The following is a 20829-nucleotide window of genomic DNA, read 5'->3' on the forward strand; positions in this document are numbered from 1 at the left end:
GCAACCCAAAAATGAAATGGTTGCTATGGAGATAAAACCAAAAGAATCTGTTTTTTTTGTTACATGGCGCACAGCTCTGACCAGGGGGGAGGAGGGGCTGTAGCAGCCAGTGATGCCAGGTCGACGGGGGGGGGGGGGCTTTAATTAGACCACATCAGTACAGCTGCTCATCACTTCTAGCTTCTACTTCATGGAAATGGGTGATGGTTTGACTCCACCACTCGGGGGGGCTTTGTTCTATTCTTACTCGTCAGGTGGTATTTCTCATTTCCTGTTCTCGACGGCCTCGATGAAACTCTCTTGATTGGCGTTTGCAGTTGGTGAGGAAGGGTCCCGAAGATGTTTGTACACATTTGAACGGGCTGTAAATGTTTGGAGGACCCACCTCCCTGCGGCGAAGGTACCTCCACTCATCAGACCGTCTGGTTTGGGGTCAAAGGTCGCCCACTCTAGGTGGACCCTTTTCGTGCAGGTTGAAGTTCAGGCTTCCAGTTCCCGGTGCTGCTCTTCCTCCTCCTCCTCCTCCTCCTCTCCATAAAGTCTTTATGATGTGAGTTTGCTTGCTTTGCACGTTTTGAGTAATCATCAGGTTTTGGGGAGCTTCATAAATGTGTAAACTAAAAGGAGCTGCAGAAGTTTCCCACAGTCATGTGTAACCCGTGTGGTTATCGCCGTCGCTGCTGATGAAACTGCATCAGGTTCTCTCAGACGCTCTTTCCTTGCAGACGTGCAGCTCTGTAGAATTCACGAACACCTTTATTTCCCAAAACCTTCCCCCCGTGCCGCTTTGACCCCATCTTCTCCCAGGTTTTGCTGCAGACCTGAAATCCATTCATGGTCAAGCTTTTGTGATGAAGGAAACCTGCAACAACTTTGATCCTCATCCAAAACTATTCTTGGAAACATGAACGCTGCTGCTGCTGCTGCAGCTGCTGCTGCTGCTGCTGCTGCTGCTGCAGCTGCTGCTGCTGCTGCTGCTGCTGCTGCTGCTGCTCCTCCTGAGGTAACAGCAGCATGTCAACACAGAGTGTCGACACTCGGAGTGGAAGTTTCAGCACAGCTCCTCCACTTCCTCGTCGGTGGAGTTCTTCCCTCGACCCGGCTGGGGAGTGGGATCCACGCTCCGCTCTGCCTGAAGGGAGCAGGAAAAGGCTGCGCCGCTGCAGAGCGGCGGTCGGGGTTGTGAGTGAGGAAGCTGTGTGGTCGGCATGTTGCTTCAGAAGCACTTCCTCACACGTTCAAACTCCTGCGAGCCGACAGATCAGACGCCTCTGAGCGCAGTGACCAGGCGGCCGTCCTCTACACGTCAAAGGCCGCTGCTGGTGAGTTTTAACCTTTTTCTGTTCTAGAAGAAGAAATAATTAGCTGGCAGCTTCTTAGATTAGATGCACAGGTGTGTTATTGTGATTTCCCTTCATGGGGATTATTAGATTTCATAATCTCACAAGAACAAATTTTTCTTTTTTCTTTTAGATTTGATATCAAAAATGTTTCTGGAAATGTAAAAGTTTGACATTTCCACGTTACAAACTTTTCTCAGGGAGATTTTTAGAGTCCAGATTTCTGTCATTTTAGTAAAAAAACAAAAAGTCCTCATTGTGGTTGACTGAACTGAATCGATGCTCCACTAGAACAGAAACTGTTCTTTGAAACAAATCTCTGTCAGTTCTCCGCCGCCGCGTCTGCTCTGATGATAAACATCAGTGTGCGTGGCGACACGCCGGCAGCATCACGGCCAAAGCCGCAGCCTTGATTTGTATCGCAGAGCTCGCCGTCGTCGTTTTGCAGGAGTCCTGCAGGACAAAAGGTTTTCCCTTTATTGATTACATGATACGAGGAAAAAAGACGGAAAAATCAACTTTGACCTTTAGACACAAGGTTTTCTGAGCTAAAAACGACAAAAAAATTTAAATTGAACAAAAAAGTCCAAACAGAAACGACATGTGATGCATGTTTACTTAGTAAAGGACTGTTTTACCTATTTAACCAATAAAAAAGGTGTTACTTTCAACAATAAAAGCATGAAATCCTTGTTTTTGACTGAATATTTAAAAATTCATATCTCCTGTTTTCACATTATTGTGGAACAAAAAGACAAAAACAAAAGTTTTACTTTAATTTACTTGAAATACTAAAACATAATTATCTTTTTGAAATCTATTTCACAGTTTTTACAAACTAACAAAACAATTTAAATCAGTTTTATACTGAAAATGTAAAACGTTTTTCTGAAGAAGCAGAAAAACCTTGAAGCAATAAATCAAATCTATGTTTTCATTTCAAACGTAACACAAAGACAATCAAAAATATATCAAATATAAACAATGTAGGGAATAGAGCCCCTCCCTCAAATAACACAAATTAACAGTTCATATTTGTTATAAAGAATATTATAAGGGAAATGACAAATTTTAAGAGACAAATGACCTTTTACTTCTTAAATCAAGTCACAGGAGAGAAGTACTTTTGATACTTTTAGCGTATTTTGCTGACAATATTTTGTGACTTTTATTGTGAAGTTTTTCAACCGTTGTCTTTATTTCTTGTGAAAATAACTACAAACTTATCTCTGAAGAACTAATACCGACGTTTTAACATCATTAAATCGCTTTAAATCAATTCTTTTGCATTTAAGTGGATCATATTTCTCCTGAAATGTGCTGCGCTTCATCAATGCTGCTGTGATTCTGATGACGCTTTGGGTTTGAGTCCAAATGAAAGAAACAGACCGCTCAACGCATTTCCAGCCTCACGGCAAAACTCAGTCTCAGTAGCTCAAGATTTCCATTTTGCTACAAGACGTCCACTTTTATTCTTTTGATTCTAAACCAACTTCTGAGCTCATGTCAGCACCAGATCTGAGGAATTGTACGCCAAACTTTTTTTATATTTCTATGTTCTCATTTGTTACTGTGACATGTGAGGCACATAATGCCTGTATGATATGCAGTTCATTTTTGCAGCCATTGTGAGCATTTATTCTGAAAGGTCTGCGACACAGAATGTAGCTCTGCTGCCCTCTAGTGGACACCAACAGTCTGACAGGGAAGAACTGATTCCACACACGTTTAGGATTTATCTGTTAACAAACAATTTAAATAATTCTTGTTTGTTTTGTTTTTTATTCTATCTTGTGTTGGGGCAGATTTAGAATAAGCTTTTCACCCTTCATCACTGATGCCCCGCTCCTTCTTGGTGAAGCGAGGAAGTCTGCACCTCCTCCGGCACGTGGCGAGGAGCCCAAGCCCCGCCTCCACCCAAGATGAATGCAGCCAGTTAGATAAAAACTGGGCAGGAGCAGCAGAACCTCCGAATGAGAAATCCTCCTCAGCATCGCCGGGGGGGGAGCCTTCTGCCTCCAGCATCTCTGGAAACTCCCTCCCCCAGACCTTCCCTCACAAAGGTGAGGGGCGGAACCCTTTTACGGGTCACAACCATCTCAAGAAGGACTTTTTCTTTATTCCGTTTGGGATTGTTTTGTGTCTGAAACTGCAGAGTCGTGCAACCCTCTGTGGTTGAGTCGAGTCCCGGACAAAGCAGAAGAGAGGAGCATGGAGGCGGGACGCTTCACGCAGACGTTTGTGAGGGAAACCAGAAGCAGCAGCTGCTCCAAGACCGGCGGGCCCAGGCCGGAGTGTCCGCCCTGCAACAAAGTACGGCTGCCGTTGGAGCGCGGCTCCACTGTTTGCTCAGATAGGATGCAAACGTCTTCTGCTGCAGAGCCAAACTCACGGCATTCTCATCGTTTATCTATGAAAACTTCTGAAACATCTTCACAGAAATATGTTTTTCCCCTGATTTTTCATGCTAAACTTGTTTTTCCTCCTTTGCAGATATTTTCATGTTTGTACGATTTAAAAACTTGCATTTGTAAACGTCCTGGAGGCAGATTTCAGCTGTCAGCAACTCAACTCAAATCCAGCAGGACGGATGAAAAGCGGCTGGCGTGCTGGAGTAAGGTACGAGAAAAAAAAAAAACAATAGTTTGAACCTTTATTTAACAGAAAACCTTTCATTATTTCAGTCACCACAGACGCTTTAAAAGAAAACGAACCCATTTTTCTAAAGCAGGTTTAAATGAGCTTGCTTGCATTTCTGAGGTTGTTTAGTTGAAGCTGGGATCTCACTGCTGCTTCACTGGAGACTCAAACTCCCAGCAAACGTCAGGCTCTTTTTCCACGTCTGACCTGCAGGAACTGATGATTCTTAAGTCTCGCATGAGGAAAAGAGGAGGCATTAAACATCTCAGGCAGCGGCTGGAAGAGAAAGATTTTCAATTAAAAGTAGCGTTACTATAAACAATAATCAGTAGAAGTATTACTTATGAGTATAGAGTATCAAAAGTACTTTATAGTTACTGCTATTTTTTCTGGGTATCCTTGTTTTTTAGTGACCTTGTTATTCAGATGCAAACCCGTCGGTTGTGATTTCCTGTTTAGTGACAGAATGATCTACTTCTTAATGTATTATTCAAATATATCTATCAGAAAATGGAATTCAAGTCAGTCTTATTTAGAAGCCCTATATTGTTGTTGTCTCAATTTCACTGAACAGACTGTACAAAACCTAAAATCTGTTATAAAATACAACAGCCTGTATGCTAAAGTAACTAAACAGATAAATATCCTCTGTCTCCTTTTATTCATATGCATTTTTCCTTTAAAAAAAAGCCCATTTTTAAGTGTTTATGAATTAATAAATGCAAAAAAGTTAACCAGACAGCTTCCACCCTGTGTAACTGAATAATAGTAGTTTTTGTCTTTAGAAAGTAAATCTACTTCTGTAAAAGTAAAAAGTATGGAATGGGAAAACTACTCTGAGTGTTCAAATCTGACTGAAAGCCACTGTCGTAAGTGTAACGGGGTTAAAAAAAGGCGCTTCATTTCCCGCCGCGCCTGTGCTGCAGGAGCGGACGTTCGGCTGCACGGTGTGCGGGAAGGCGTTCAAGCGCTCCTCCACCCTCTCCACCCATCTGCTCATCCACTCGGACACGCGGCCGTATCCCTGCCAGTACTGCGGCAAGAGGTTCCACCAGAAGTCCGACATGAAGAAGCACACCTTCATCCACACAGGTGGGGGTCGGTTCCTGGTTCCAACAGGGCGGCGTCTGGATGTAAACTATTTTCTATGAATGACATCACTCAGTCCAGTTCTAACATACAGTCAATGGTCTGAACTGAAACTAAATTAAAGACGGAAAAAGAAACAAAAATACAAAACATCCACTGTTGCAAAAAGTGACGTTTTTCTGACTATATTTTAATTTGTTCTTTTTTTATTAAATGTTTGTGATTGTTTTGTTTTAATTATTTAACTTTGTACACTTTTAACCTATTTTATTTACATATTTATACTTCCGTTAATCTTTCTGTCACCGTAGGTCCGCATGACGAATTTTGCACTTTTAAAATTAAGTTTATTTATTTATCATTATTTATTTGGAAACAGCTTTAGGTTTATAGGGTTTATAGTCAAGTTTATAATGTGAATATTCCGTTTTACCTATTTACAATGTGTAGGTTTGAGTTTAAAAGTCTTCTAAATTTGGGTTTTTTATTTTCATTCTTGTTGGCTCAGCAGAACCACTTGTTTGCATTTGAGCAAAGCAAATATTTATGAATTATTAGCCCCCTCCCCCCCACAGACACACACACCCTGTTGTTTTCATTGTTAGACATGATTCTATTCCGCAGAGTCGCCCATTTTTGTTGGGAAGTTAGGATCCCCATGAATCTTTCAGGAGCCGGCGTTAGAAACCCGTCTGTGGGACTTTGTGGTTGTTTTTATGAACTCTCTAATCTCCTAATCCGGACTCTAATCTGCTTCTGAACCAGGAGAGAAGCCTCATGTGTGTCGGACATGTGGGAAAGCGTTCAGCCAGAGCTCCAACCTCATCACCCACAGCCGCAAACACAGAGACGACCGGCCCCACAGCTGCCCCCGCTAGGCCAGAACCACCAGCTGGACCAGAACCTCCGGCTGGACCAGAACCACCATCACTAAGACCTCAGCGCCAAGTCTCTGGCCGTTCTGTTAAAAACATTTCTCTCCCTCAGAGACATTACAGTCGTGAAAACATTCATCCTCGTTTGTGTCAAAGCTTTACGTTTATTTAGAAATGTTCAGGAAAATTCTGCTTTAAACACAACAGAATCCATTTTTTCAGCATCTTATTCATGTTCAACTGTTTAAAGGAGATCAGATGTTCTTTGTGGATCCAAAAATGAACCATTAAAAAAAAGAAGCAAAGGGAATTACTCTGCTGCCATCAGCTCTTTACTTTGAGCATCTTCATCACTTCTTCTAACATCTAAAAGTGACTTATGATGGATGGATGTGGAGGTTTTCCATCCGTCTCCAACAACCCTTTTGCTGCTGCCTTCATGCTTTCTAACAACAAAGAAATATTCAAGTCCAAACTATCCATTGTCACAAATGCAAATTAATTCCCAGAAAAGGAATGTGATCAGTTTGACGTTAAAGTGATCGTGGATCTGAAAGAACTGTGATGTTTCTGAGAACACGACACAGATTACAGACAACTTTGGTGTTTTTTCTCATAAATTTACATGTTTTAAAGAAAAAAATGTGAAAGAAAGGAGTCAGAAATTCAACCTACCACTTTTAAAGCGGTAAATATACCACTTTACTCTCATAATTTAACAATTACGACTTTTTCTTAAAATTTCTTAAATTTCTTAAAATTAAATTTCTTAAAAAAATTAACATTTTTTGTTGTAGCTTTTACTGCAGGATATTTTTTTCGGAGCTGTTAGTAGCCGTGGTTCTTGTACCACTGAGCTCTGGCGACAACATCATTGGCGTAATCTTTGCCAGTTGTGTGGGCATCCACGTCGTCGCAGGAGTGCACTCGTCCGTCTCCAGTGTTGTAGGCGGCGATGCCTCCTGGACAGACAAAGACGGATGCGTCACAGGACGAGCCTCCGAAACCCTTGGAGCATCGGCGGTTTGGAACCAACCTTTCAGCTGCTGCTCTTTGGAGCAGTTTGGGAATTTCTTCTCCATCCGATGAATGAAATGAGTGAGGATCCCGGTGGCCTGGGAGAGATGCTCCTCGCTGTCCCACGCTCCCTCAGCCTTGTGTCCACCTCCACGAGGATTGACATCAACCTATGAAAGGTTACGCAGAAATCAGAGGGTGCTGAATGGCGCCACCAACAGGGCGTGAGTTCTGGTGCACCTGCATCAGTCCCCAGCCGTTTCCATGGTCCCCCCAGCCATTCTGCAGGACGTTTCCGGCCCTGGACTCCCTGGAGATGATGCCGGCAATCAGAGCTGGATCAACCCCAAGCCTGTGTCCCACCGCTGTGATCTTGTCCTTATATCTCATCATTCTGCCGGCGTCAGTCTGCGCCATGGCGTGTGATGCACTCACACCTGCCCAGATTTGACAAAATAGACTCTGAAACAGTCGACTGCATTAAACCCATAGGAACAATTCTTGATTCACGCATTTCTGATAACCTCTATCTCATTAGCATGATCCAAACCTTCCTAAAAACCCCATTGGGTAGAACTTGGTCCATGTTTTCTCCCCTGTAGTTCATTGTTATTCCACTGGGGGCAGTAGAAGGGTTTTTCCTGCTCTTCTCAAAATGGCTGGAAACGTTTTACAAATTTTCAAAACGTTTTGGTGAGATTTTCGGGGAAGTATCAGGGAAAAATTAATAATTAATACAAATGAATATATGAGAATAAAGCCGTAAAATGATGAGAAAAGCTTAAAAGGTAATAAGAATAAAATCATAAGTTTATTATTTAAAAAGCCACAATGTGGGTCATGCTTTAAAGAAAAATTGTAAATTTCTAAAAATTCTTAAGTAGATGGAGAGAGGTTATATAGCCGTGGGAGTTTTTCCGAAATGTCTGCAACATAAATTAAAGACGTTGATTTGATTATTGAAAAATTTGAAAAGCTAAATTTGACTCTATTTTCCAAAAGGCATGATTTATTCACCGTAAAATTACAACTTTTGTAGCATTCATTTACGACCTTATTCTTGGAAACTAGAATGTTTTTCTCCTAATTGTAAGACTTTATTATAGGAAAACTTTGACTTATTCTCATAACTTTTATGACTTTATTTTTATTCGTTTATTTTTCTTGTATTATGGGGGCCCTAATACTCTGTCATAGACAATAACTCATGTATTGTTATTTATTATCCTAATTACTGTTTGTTTTAAAGAAATAATGTAAACTTTGCCAATTTTTTCTTTACAATACATTTATACGGTTAGGGACCAGACACACCCGCAAATACGGCGAATACGGAGAATAGAAACTGCGAAATTGAGATGCGAATATGCGGGGCAACACTGAATCAAATGAATATATATCAAATTAGAGACAAGGTGCTGTTTTCTCCTGAACACTCCCTTAATCTAATGTTGTGAGCAAAAACGTAACAAATCATCACTGATGCTGTTTATCTCTTATAGAAAAAACATAATCCACATTTTTTTTGTGGATTTCGCCAGAGGATTTAACAAAACATCTTAATTCTAAATCGTTATATTTTTCTGTCAATGCTTTGCTGTGGTGGGTTTCACAGGGTTAGGAAATGGGCCAAACTGAGCGGCTGTGATCACCTGACACCGTCAGCTTGTCCTGTCGGGCTGTTTGAGCCGAGGCTCCTGTGGTTGAAACATTCCTGATGTCTGCAAACACTGCAAGAGTAAAAAAAAAAGGATAGAGAAGGAATATGAGACAGCCTGCCTTTCAGAATAAAACTCTCTGGGTGCTTTTACTTTAACAAGCTGTCAGCAAACACGTCAACCGTGAACCTGTCAGAATAAAACGAGTTTTTGTGGTTCTAAAGTAAAAATCTGTGAAGAAGGAAAGGCAAAGTTTGAGAGCTACAGTCTGAACAGACAAATAAAATCCCTTTTCAGGACTGAGAGATTGGAGAATGTCTTCAGGGCCTAAAAAGACAAATATTTTAAAAAATATGTTATAATTTCTAAAAAATTTGACAGTTAAAAGGGAAGTAATAAGTCCTGGTTCCTTCTACCGGGTGTCAGGAGGAACCAGGATTTGGAGACAACAAAGAGCCTCTATTTTTTATTCTGCGTGGAGAATTATCTGCATTTGATTCAACTGTTTTAGAGATACGGTATTTCCTTTAATGGTGGAAGCCCAAAGATCCTCATTTTACAACTGAAACTGTTCTAAAGAACCAAAACGTGTGAGGTATTTCTGGAATACTGAGGTTTTGTGTTTGAAAGGAATCTACAAAGTTTCTGTAAATAAACGTGAGTTTCAGCAAACTACTTTTGAATGCAGGAAACTCCGTCTGATAAGTCATTAAGCTCTGAATCAAAGTCTTCTGCAAAAACTTACCCCTTTAGGACAAAAAGAGCTAATAATTCAGCTTTTAACGCCTGAGCTCCGAGGAAACAAACATCATCAGCACCACTGCAAAGGTTCAGTCAAAACATCAAAATAATCCAAAAAAATTAACATACTTTGAGATTCATTTAACAAAAATCTGATCAACAGAAACAACATTTTAGGAGAAAATAAACAATATTTATTTCAAGGTGCTAAATGGTAAACCTCCTTTTTGCCAAACGTCCCACAGCAGCAGTTAAAGGTGTTGGTCTTGGCTTTTCTCTGCGGCTTTTCCTCGTGAACAGAACAGTCACTCACTCTTCCTTCTGGTTTCTTCTGGGTGGAGAAGCTGCTGCGTTCCTGTCGGATGTGTGGAGGAAACTCCTGAGGTGGAGGCCGACCCAACCAGCTTTTATACCTGATTTTTACTTTCGTTTGGAAAAGAGAAAGCAGCTGATTTACAAGAAACACACATAAAAACACATACACACACACCCAGACAGGAAGTGCTGCTGCTCAACTGTTAACCCTTTCCTGTATCTGCTCATCATCCATTCCAGCAGAATCTCTAAAGCAACACATTTAGGAAACATAAATACTCATGAGATCTCTGTTTTGTTCTGCGTATCAATAAAGGTAGACAACCTTTGAATGTGGATTGAAACAGGAAACAGATGTTTAGTGTATTTTATTGGTTTCTGACCGTATAGCATTGGAGCCTAAGAAATTCATATTGATGAACTCAGATTCTGTAGAAAATGTTCTTTCTTGATTTGAACCCGAACAGCTCCAACTCAGACTGGTCTCCGTTAAAGTTTGTTTGGACTTTCAGGAGCTCAGCTTTTAGTTTCAGGTTCTTTTCCAAACTGAAAACAGTCAGAAACATCCCGGTGTAAATGCCTTTTCTGTTTAGAGAGAACAACAGGTTTGTATTTTTTTGGCAGACTCTAATCACGTATCGGAAGGGCAAACCGGATGTCAGTTGGGTGTGGTCATGTAATTTCCTGTTTGGAGGTTTCTAGAGTGTCTCATTCAAGTTGTGCTTAAAATGTCTCATTAGTTGCAACCGAACGCTGAGATGTTTATCCGAACTACCCAGCAAATGCGAAAAAAGATTTGCATCATGAAGTGCGTTGAATTTAATATATAATCTCATATAGAGGCTGTCTGTTAGCAAAAGGCAGATTTGTATTGAGTTGAAGTAAAGCAGGTCTACCATAGAACGTGTACATGTAGTGGAAGTACTTTTTCAGACTAAAGTTTAAGTTTACAATATATGGATTGTATTTAAAAAGAAAACTTCAAGTTTATTGCCTCATTTTTAGTGCAGACCAGGGGTCTTCCACCTGTGTGTTCAGAGCCACGTCTCTCTTTGAAGCCTCCGTTGTGGCTCTTTGGTTGAAGAAAAATTCAAAGTTATTGTAAAATAAAAAGTAGTAAAGTAAAATAAAGTAAAGTAGCTCAAACTTTATTCAACTTGTTCACAAACAGAAGGTATCACAAGTGGAACTTTTGACAGATTTTTCTGCAACGCTTACCACAGAAAATCAGAATTAAACTGTTTAAAGGAGATCAGATGTTCTTCATGGATCCAAAAATGAACCATTTAAAAAAAAAAGCAAAGGGAATTACTCTGCTGCCATCAGCTCTTTACTTTGAGATTCTTCATCACTTCTTATAACATCTAAAAGTGACTTATGATGGATGGATGTGGAGGTTTTCCATCCGTCTCCAACAACCCTTTTGCTGCTGCCTTCATGCTTTTTAACAACAAAGAAATATTCAAGTCCAAACTATCAATTATTGTCACAAATGCAAATCAATTCCCAAAGGAATGTGATCAGTTTGACCTGCTTCTAATGATGATGTCATTCCATAAAAGAAGAACTTGGAGGTTTTTTGCAAACAACAAAGCTCCGACATAGAGTGAGATGATCTTCTAAACTGGGTTTTAATATTGTCATGATTATTATTAAGTGCATGTTCGCATGTAGTTTTTTTTTTTTATACCTTGTGGCCAGTACTTGGCCGAAATGACCCGAAAGAAGGGTTAGGATTAGGTTAATACGTGCTAACAACATTTAGCCGTCCAAGAACTTATACTGGAATAACATCAGCCTTTATTTTGTCTGGACCCGACTGGTAACACAAAAATTCACATGATTGTTTGCACGGTTTCTCAGGATTGTTCCGTCCCAAAGCCGCTCCACTGCTTGGAGATACAAATCTTCCGAGAGACACGGTTCTCCTGAGTCCGGCAGTGTGACGGACTGCGGTCCGAAGCTTCCTCCAAAGCACGCAGTAACAAAGCACCCTCCCCTGCCTGCAAACACGCAGCTACGACTGAGTCCAGCTGCTCTGCTCAGAGGCATGCACAGGTCCAACTAAATCTGGTCTGTGTTAAAGTCAGTGTTTATTTGAACTTTCAGGAGCTCAGCTTTTAGTTTCAGTTTCCAGTCCAAACTGGAAAAAAACAAACTGAAAGCAAACAAAAAAGTTCTTCCCATGGTTTGCTTGAATGTTGGGGGAAATCCACAAAGAGCCAAACTCTTCTGGGAAACTGCAAGATTTCAGGAAACGTCTCTCTTGAAGGAAAGATTTTCTACTTTGTGCTAAAACCCTCATTAGTAGCACAGAGGTCAGACGGTTTTTGTAGTTGATGAGTTGGTGTAGAAAAATAAGCTGCGAAAATAACTAATATTTTATTATTTTTTTAAAGCGTTCTTTAGTGTGGTAATATTTTATTATATACATGGATGTAGTTTACTATAAGGCTTAAGAAAAACAGGATATAGACCCTTTAAGAACATGATGACGCGATAAGACACATATTGGTTCATGAAATTCCAAAATCACAGCCAAAATACTGAATTCCTTTGTTTTGGTTTTCATAATTTAGTTTATGATTGATTAAAGAAAAATACTGTTTAAGGAGCCGACATGGTATTCATTAAAACATACCATCAAACCCACTGAGAAACACTGGATCAGCTTCTAGCAAACCTGATAAACCGAAATGTTCAAGATTTTCACTGCCTCAAGAAAAATAAGCAATCTGCAGAAATTACTAATCTTCCCTAAAGTGGCAGTTTTATTTTCATTTAGTGAGTAAACTGGGACACAGCCTGCAGTTTACTGCAGGTAAGTTAGAAACTATGGATAAGAAAACTCAACAGTTTTCGTAAACAGCGATTGTATCCTGATGAAACTCCACGTAGTTTTATGAGATTCTCAAACCGGCAGAGAGAGTTCTGTTATTCCCGGAAATGTTCCCAGGTTTTAATTTCTCCAAAGAAGGCGTCACCCGGACAGGTGGTGTAGTTCACCACCTGTCTGTGGCCCTGGATGGAGAAGTTAGCCGCCAATGCCCCTCCATCAACAGCGCACTGCGCAAGTCGGTCGCGCAGCAGGCGCGTGGCGTGGCGGGAAGGCAGCGAGGCCGTGTAGTTCCCGATGACCGCCACACCATAGCCGATGCTGTTGTGTCCTCTGGTGTGGGTGCCGCGGTAGGTCCAACCCCGCCCTTCATAAATATATCCATCAGAACCCACCACGAAGCTGGAGGTGGGGGCAGAGACAGAACAGCACTCGTTATTTACCCGCTGATAAGGCCTTCGGGAAGGAACAAGAACAATTTAACAAAAGCTGTCAATTCAAACACGTAACTGTTTCATATGTAAAGTAATGCTAGAAGACAGCAAAATAAACTGAGATTAATAATTCAATCTAAAAAAAGCGTGACTTCATAGCGTGACCCCCCCCCTCCCCCGGCATTCCAAACAGGAAGTACCCACTGGCTCCAAGACGCCAAAATCCTGTCGACTTCTACAGAGAAATAAATGGCTGTTGCTCAGTTGGCCAAGCAGTTGGTTAAGGGTGGGACTGGCAACTTGGAAATCAGGGTTCAATTCCCAGGATGCACAAATCTAGGTTTTCCCTGTGCCAGTCCCCAGCCCACATCCACCATAAAAATCCCTGCCACCTCAGCAAATCAGTGACAAAAGGTGAACAGCAACTCTAAAACCTGTTTTTGTTGATCACCCTTTTCATGGTATTTTTACTCTAGTTCTAGTTATTCAAGTTGACCAATCAGATGTCTAATTAAAAGTGGGTGGAGCCTGCTGACCCCCACATCCAACGTTCAAAATGTTAGACTGATTTTGTGTAGCCTGCTTTCAAGTGGTAGAGGTGTGACCGTCCAAGAAGCTCACTATAGATTGATTCACTGACGACGTCTGGCTCCAACATGGCAACATTTGTAAAAATTGCAACTGAGTTGACTTATTTTGGTTGGTGATCGTAGTAAAAGGTTTTCTATGGATGACGTCACACTCAGTCCAGTTCTCGTAGACCGTCAATGGTGTGAATGAATCTGCCATCTTCATCCATCCATCCATTTTCTAAACCTGTTGTGTCCCTTTCGGGGTCACGGGGGCTGCCAGAGCCTAACCCGGCTACTCTTGGTCACCAGGTCACCAGTCTGTCGCAGGTCCGCCATCTTTCTTTGCGAATTTAAAGTAGCCTGTTAATACCAAATTTAGCATTTCTTTAGATAACCACCAGAGGCTGGTTTTAGGAGGGAGCAAATGTCACCAAGGATGGGTGTATATCAGCTTTGTGATGTCAACAAATCAAAATCCAAATGATTTATTAGATTGTATCTGTTTTGGGAAAATGAAGCACGAGGTGACATACGGCTCTTCCTTTTCTGAAGATGAATCCAGTCTTGAATTTTCCATAAGAAGACCTCATGTTGGGCCAAGACACGGGCTACAGTTTATAAATCTGCCCTGTTGTATTGCTGCAGCCTCACTACCTGTAGTGGTCAGTCTACAACTCAAACACTGGACTCTGGAACCACCAACTGGTTTCTAACCACACGTGAAATGCGATCAAACCGTTTATGAGTCGCAACGTTAGAGCAGAGAAGCATGAATCAAAAATCAAGTCAGAAAGACAAAGGAAATTTAGAACTTAGAACAGTTAAAAAAAATACCTGTTCACCACCAGGCTTTTCTCGTTTTCTCAAAAATGGTTTAATCCAGCTCCATCTAATTTAGGTGTTTGGTTTGAAGGTGGCTCACCTGTATCCAATGTCGTCCCAGCCCCGGTCCTCTTGGTGAAAACGCTGCATTGACCTCATGTCTCGTGAGCAGTTTGGAAAGGACAAACAGGGCGATGAGGGCAGATAGGTGTGGTGAATGTAAAGATACTGGAGGGGGAGCGAAAGTGGGACTGGTGTCCCCTGCTGTGGTTTGGCTCCCCACTGACAGCGAGGGATGATCTGAGGACAGTCTGTCGGTGGGAAAAGTCACCGGTTAGAAAACTAACCATCACACCCAAATCACAGATACAACAACAGGCTGATACAAGACGGCAGGCTCTTTCATTCTGCCTCAAAACGTCCCAACTGTGTTTGCTGTTTCTTTTAATGAATCAGCCGACCAATGTTGGGTACCAATATACAATTTCAGGCAGTGTGTGAATCTCTGTTACGGCGCATCAAACTGCTCTATCCTGTCTGAGGACTGTCGGTTCATCCTTTAGTTGCAGCACAAGCAACAACAATATTTTAAGGTCAATGACTGTAGAGAGAAAAGGTTCATGTTTTTCTACGGGCGACAGGTCATAGTGAATACTAATGCAGCATGTAAGGATACGTCGGGTTGAAATAGGTCAGACGCAGGCGTGTCATTTGGATTTTTCTTTTTCAAACCCAACCCTTTATGGGTCAACCCCCTGTATGGGTGCAGCAGCTTTGTCCGTAGAGGTTCATAGAGAGGAGTGGCTGCATCTTAAGGGGAGCACAGGTGTGCTTTACAGGAAAATGTAGGGTTCAGGCTTGCACGGCCTTAACCCTTGTGCTATCTTATGGGATCCAGATGACCCCACCTTTACAGTGACGTGTTCTCCCTACCATGACAAAGGTGGATAAAGGTGGAAAGATTTCATGTAATCCATGGACACCAGTGAAGATCACATAATCATTGAAGAAAAGAGATTCAGCGCACTGTCTAGTGGGTCTAGATGACCCAACTCCCAACATTAACACGCCTTGGCTAGCACAAGGGTAAAGGGACGTAAAATGGAACGTACCATGGTCGTGCATCTGGTAAGCGTATCGTGAAGTATTCGTAAGGCTAATGGAAATTGATGTACCGGTAATGTTGTTGTCCTTGTTGACCACACGCAAATGTGGCACGCACGAGGTGTACACGTGATATGTAAGACGCCATAGAAAGCCCATTACATGTCCACCCAAACTATACTTTGATTGTCTCATTTGTAACAGTTGGGCTGCATGCTAGGAGCGCGCATTTACCACATGAACAGCACTAACGGACTCTGTGCACAGTTCACCATAAATTACCCATACATGTCGTATAAGTGTTCGTTATGACCTGTCGCCTGCAGCATGCACGTATGAAGAAAAAAAGGGGTTAAGGACCTCGATATTTCAGCTTTGACCCCTTATTCTTCTGCAGACAGCCCATATCCACCTGTAACGGCAGTTAGGACGAAAGCACAAAATCATGATGTGCAGTCGTAAGTCTTTACTTTAGAATAAAAGCTTTTTTGGGGCGAGTTCTCTTCATTATTCCACTTAAAAGCTGTCCATGGATAATTGTCAGATATGAATTAAACTGAGCTTTGACATCATTTATTGTAAATAAATAAAATTCCAAAGTTTGTAATCTTATCCTGGAGTTCTGTTGGTTCTAGCTCACCCCAGTACTTGTGTACAAACTCCTGCAGACCATCCTTCACCGCCTTTCCCACTCCGGTGTCCAGAGCAATCCATTCTGTCTTCTCCAGCTTCCAGACCAAAGCCAGCGTCTCCATCACAGTGATGTGAAGGTCAGACGACTCCAGCAGGGACTTTGAAAGCTCCCGTCTCTTTGGGCTGATGTGGGTAGCTACAGCATCGAGACCCTGTTCCTGCAGAGTGAAAAAGTAGAACCCCTTCAGGATTTCACTCAGGGCCCGTGTCTGTTCAGGTGCTGCCGGGCTGTTCAGGTCCATGCCCAGTATCAGGCCGTCCATGCCCCCGTTGATGATCGCGTCTGTGGCCAGTGTCGCGTGCCGAGACAGCTTGTAGACTTTGGGGCGCTCCACGTCATCCCAGCACCCGTTGGGCCCCAAACGAACAGATGCAGGAAAGTCCTGTAAGCTTAGGAACGTGAGGCCCAGCCTCCTGCCGAGGGTGATGGGGAAGATCCCCACGGGTGAGCCCCCCTCCACCTTTGCTTTCAGTCCCAACTCAATCCCTAAGAGCAAAGGTGCAAGTGCCACCGTGGTGCCGTCGGGAGCGAGGACCACGCCCCGCTCCTCTCCACGGTCGGTCACAATGTGGTGGATGGCCTTATCAAAGAAGCTGAAGGACGATGCGTTCAGAATGGCCTTCTCCAGAACGTCTGAGCCGCTGAAATTGTACGACTCGCCCAGGAAATGGGTGGTCATCACGTCATCGTGACCGGCGGTTTTCCGCAAGGCTCTGAGTAGATCCAGGGGGGACAGACCGGGGGTGGAGTCCTCCACCTCGCGAACAGCCTCTATGAAGCTCTCCATGTTACGCAAGTGGGCCCCTGAAAGTGTGTTGGTTAAAAACATAAGGCATGCTGGGTAAAGATCTGAAAAAATGGTATTTAATCTAATGGTTCCTAAACAAATGGATCCAAAATGTATTCAGTTCATATATATGGCAATTAATCAAGAATAAAATTCTAAATGAAGATACATCCAAGTAAAATTAATTTATACCCCATTTTAGATGTAAAAAAGTCCAGACTGGACTGATGAGTTTTTAGGAATAGTCATTAAGAACAATTTGAACAAAACACTGCTGTAGGGAATCGACTCGCACCCCGATAATCTGTTAAAACAGAATCAGATCAAAACAATTGAGCTGCTCTCTTCAGTTTAGAGAAATTTGATAAACAAGTAAAGGTCAACAGAGCAGGAAAAGTCCATTAAGGTCCCACTCCCGTGTTTTCAAAGCGTTCCCAGTGGTCTTTTAAGTACGATGATGCCGTTTTTAGCCAATATCTAAAAACCTGTGTTGATTTCTAGGACATAGTTTCTTAAACCCACTAGCTTACAGCCCCCTCACACCTCACACAGCTATCCGGCCGTACAGCTTTGAGCCAGATTCCAGCTCAGACCGGGAAAACAACGATATTCATGGATCTAGTCGCCTAATCGTGGATGCATTGGAATGGGGCGGAGCAGGAAGCCCGTGGCTCCGCCCACTGTAGTTTTCTACATCACAAATGCAATCTTTTTCTATTTTTTTTATTTACAAAGATCTGAATAAAGAAATACTCAGAAATGCAATTTTGATCTCACTTACTTTTCATCAGAGTGGGTCTTTAAATCTTGCAGGATTCACAGCCTGCAGTTTTTTTCCTGCACATGTATCTGTGTGTAAACTGGTTTTTGAATTCCTTTTTTGCATTCTGACCTCAGGTCTAAACTTCCTGCCCTCTGCAGTTTTTTGTTTGTCTAATAAATTCTCCCGCTCCTGATTTATCCGTCGTTCACTTCCACAACACCAGACAACAATCTGATCTGCCTAAAAAGGCTGAGCACTGAAAAGTTGAAGCTAACTAATGACTTAAAAGACGACGACACGTCAGAAAAACAGTGAATAAAATACAAATAAGTCTGAAAAGCAGTTGAGGGAACTGACCTGTGGGTCTGCTGCACACAGCTGAGAAGTGGAACAAAATCACAACAAAGCACGCCGGTACAAATGGAGTCATGTTACATCCAGTTAAAGTTCAAATTTATCTGCAATAAAAAGTCAGGATAGTAACTAAAGGGAATGTTTTGTCCTCCTCAGTGTAACGTCCAACAAGCAGAGCTGTCCAGATTTGTTTTGTGTAGGTGAACGTCTGCAGCCTTCTGTTCCAACAGGACGAGTACTCTTTGTACACTAATATTGATTTATCCAAAAGTTCCTGTGTGTAGTTTGCACCCCAGGTTGTTTAGGAGGTTCTGATTTTAAAAAATCCTTTCTCTCTTATAAAACTCCAATCGAACCTGAAGATACAAGGAGTGACAATTATTTTTATTTGCCATCTGGTTTTATTAACGTATTTGTTGTTTACGCTGCGATGTCAGAAACTTCAGTCACTGATAAACTCATTAACAATTAACCAATAACAGATTTTGTCAGAAAGCAGTGAGAGGGATCAGGAACGGGTTTACTTTAGTCTGTTTCATCAAAGAATCAATAACCTGAAAGTAAAAAAACACAGAAAAAGCAATAAAAAGAAAGCTAACTAAAAAGTTGTAGTTTTAAGGGATAGAAATGTATAGCGGCTTTATGTTGATATAATATTTTAGAGCATCGAACAACCTTTGGAAATTTGTTGTTTTTAACTTTGGTGACAGTTCATAACAGAACTTTTTTGCAGTGACGACAGAGGACAGAAAAACGACTTTTCAGCCGAGACATGTTTTCTATTTCTACTACTTTTTCTGTGACTTTTATTTTGAAACCATATTTCCCAGCTGTATTTATTTATTTTTTATTTGCAACTCCACAAACAGCATGCTTGCAATGTATGTGCGCCCCAGTAGGTGGCACCCTACTCCACTGTCCTGGAACCACAGAAAAAAGTAGCTCAACAACTTTGGAGTCTTTGCTCAGAAGGTGTTTCTATGTGCCGAGCCTCCAGGATCACCAAGAACAGGATCTGGCTGCCATCAGCTGGGATTACATCAAACTATGAGATTGTTATTTTGAAAAATGTGGGGAAAACGACTTCACATTAACTTGTTTTTATATGATGAACACGTGAGACAAACTGAAACGTCTCGACCTTCACACAAAGTCCACCTTCCATACTCCCTTTATCTACATGGATGCCTTCAAATAAAAGCATTTTTTAATTTTCTGCCTTGTTCAAATAAAGTTATTTTTTGGGCAAATCCCCAGGTGTGATTTTTGTGTGTGTGGGGAAGCCCATCGAGTCGACTGTTGTTGTGAATTTGGGATATATAAATAAAATTGAATTGAATTGAATTGGGGGGAGGGGTTTGCACTTTTTTGTGTGATGCTGAGGTTTAATATTTTATCTAGTTTTTTATAAGTGAAAATAGTGAATTATCCACAGAAACTACCCCCAAAAAAAGCAGCTTCTACTGTCCGTCACATCCGTCAGCTTGTTATGTTCAAACCAAACTCTTTTTCCTAAACAAAAATTGACTCACTTAGGGCGAAAAATATTGTTTCCATTTACAAAAGTGCTAAACATGTGAAACAAAAAGTTGAGAAATAATGGAGAGCTGATGAGTCATGATTGAAGAAAAAGGATGGAGGCGTTTCTGAATAAAACAACTCTTGGATGACAAAGTCTCTTTTTGAATCAATTGCTGATTTGGGATCAATTCAATTGATCCTCAGAGATGCAGAGGCGCCTCCAGAAATGTTTCATGGGGGGTGGCCGGTATAGGGGGCCATTTTAAATCTTGGGGTGGCACACAAAAACCATGAGCTATATTTTTTAAAATAATTCTACTAAACGTAGTAAAAGAGCCTTTAGAAAACTAACAGAAAGTTAAATGCCTACTGATAAATATTGATTTATTGTGTTTATATTTAATGCTTAGGTGTTTCTGCTTGGGGTGTTCGGCTCTTAACTGGGAGGCATCTATAATGAACAAAAGTCAGTTGTTCTGAAATAATAATAATAATACCATTCCATGGTAATTATTTATTATATCTGTAGACATTTCAATTCAGACTAATAAACATGAAACAGTTTTATTATTAGGGAACAGGTGGAGCCCCTTTTGCTGAGTTCTGTTTCTCTGACCAATGATGCTGACTGTCCCTCGTCTGATGTTTGTCTTCCTCATCATCTTCTGTCATTCATGCTGGCTGTGGATCATGCTGCTCTGTCTCATCTTCCTCCTCCTCCTCACTACTCCTCTGTTGCTCCCCTACCATCTCTTTAGCTCCTTCTGCTGTACTTTTCTTCTTAAGATAAGAATATATGTAGACTTTTCTTCATTCTCTGAAAATTGACATACACAAGCATCGATGCCTTTAGGTAACTCTGTCCAAATAGGTTAAACACACATCAAAATGTTGTGGTAACACAACACACCAGTCCTCAAATAGTGCCATGAAATGCGAGGGGCGTGTGACGGGGGGACACATCCATTTTTTCAGTACTAATAAAATGTCATTGAACATTCACCACCGCTGATGATGTGGCGTATTTGCAACTGTATTGTATTTGTGCACAATACAGATCAGGTGATATAAAAAGGTTGTTAAAAGACACCACAGAAAATATTCAACAGGTGTGAAAAGAAATGTTGTGTTTTGGGATGTGTGTGTGTGTTGGGGGGGGGGGGGGGCATACACGCCTGGTCAGTCGCCGTTTTGGAGTTGAAGAAAAAGTAATACAGAAAGTTCCTCTTGAAGAACTGAGACTGGTCCTTTTTTTTAACCCGCTCTG

General features: G+C 41.6%; 3 protein-coding genes across 6 annotated transcripts; 1 reads left to right on the forward strand and 2 right to left on the reverse strand.

Moving 5' to 3' along the window:
* The first annotated feature begins 179 nt into the window (after nucleotides 1-179).
* LOC105354347 (zinc finger protein Gfi-1-like) lies at nucleotides 180-6241 on the forward strand. The gene is made up of 6 exons (XM_011476978.3): nucleotides 180-1322; nucleotides 3146-3403; nucleotides 3496-3653; nucleotides 3834-3959; nucleotides 4907-5072; nucleotides 5835-6241. Exons 2-6 carry the CDS (start codon nucleotides 3178-3180, stop codon nucleotides 5945-5947), a joined length of 789 nt encoding a protein of 262 aa, XP_011475280.1. The 5' UTR covers nucleotides 180-1322; nucleotides 3146-3177; the 3' UTR covers nucleotides 5948-6241.
* Nucleotides 6089-9833, reverse strand: LOC101163714 (lysozyme g). 4 transcript variants are annotated; one of them, XM_004065502.3, is made up of 5 exons: nucleotides 9674-9833; nucleotides 8614-8691; nucleotides 7202-7398; nucleotides 6981-7131; nucleotides 6089-6906 (listed from the first exon to the last, which is right to left on the reverse strand). In XM_004065502.3, coding segments are annotated over exons 1-5 (561 nt in total). In that variant the 5' UTR covers nucleotides 9675-9833; the 3' UTR covers nucleotides 6089-6772. The 4 variants fall into 4 exon arrangements, with proteins under 4 accessions (XP_004065550.1, XP_020559051.1, XP_020558969.1 ...); XM_020703392.2 differs by lacking the exon at nucleotides 9674-9833 and adding an exon at nucleotides 9585-9651; XM_020703310.2 differs by lacking the exon at nucleotides 9674-9833 and adding an exon at nucleotides 9581-9634.
* Nucleotides 9834-10802: 969 nt separating this feature from the next.
* LOC101163952 (N-acetylmuramoyl-L-alanine amidase-like) lies at nucleotides 10803-18280 on the reverse strand. The gene is made up of 4 exons (XM_004065503.4): nucleotides 18045-18280; nucleotides 16084-16941; nucleotides 14440-14650; nucleotides 10803-12913 (listed from the first exon to the last, which is right to left on the reverse strand). Exons 1-4 carry the CDS (start codon nucleotides 18115-18117, stop codon nucleotides 12610-12612), a joined length of 1446 nt encoding a protein of 481 aa, XP_004065551.1. The 5' UTR covers nucleotides 18118-18280; the 3' UTR covers nucleotides 10803-12609.
* Between the last annotated feature and the right edge of the window lie 2549 nt (nucleotides 18281-20829).

Source organism: Oryzias latipes, chromosome 1 (genome assembly GCF_002234675.1).
Source record: "Oryzias latipes chromosome 1, ASM223467v1".
NCBI lineage: Eukaryota > Metazoa > Chordata > Actinopteri > Beloniformes > Adrianichthyidae > Oryzias > Oryzias latipes.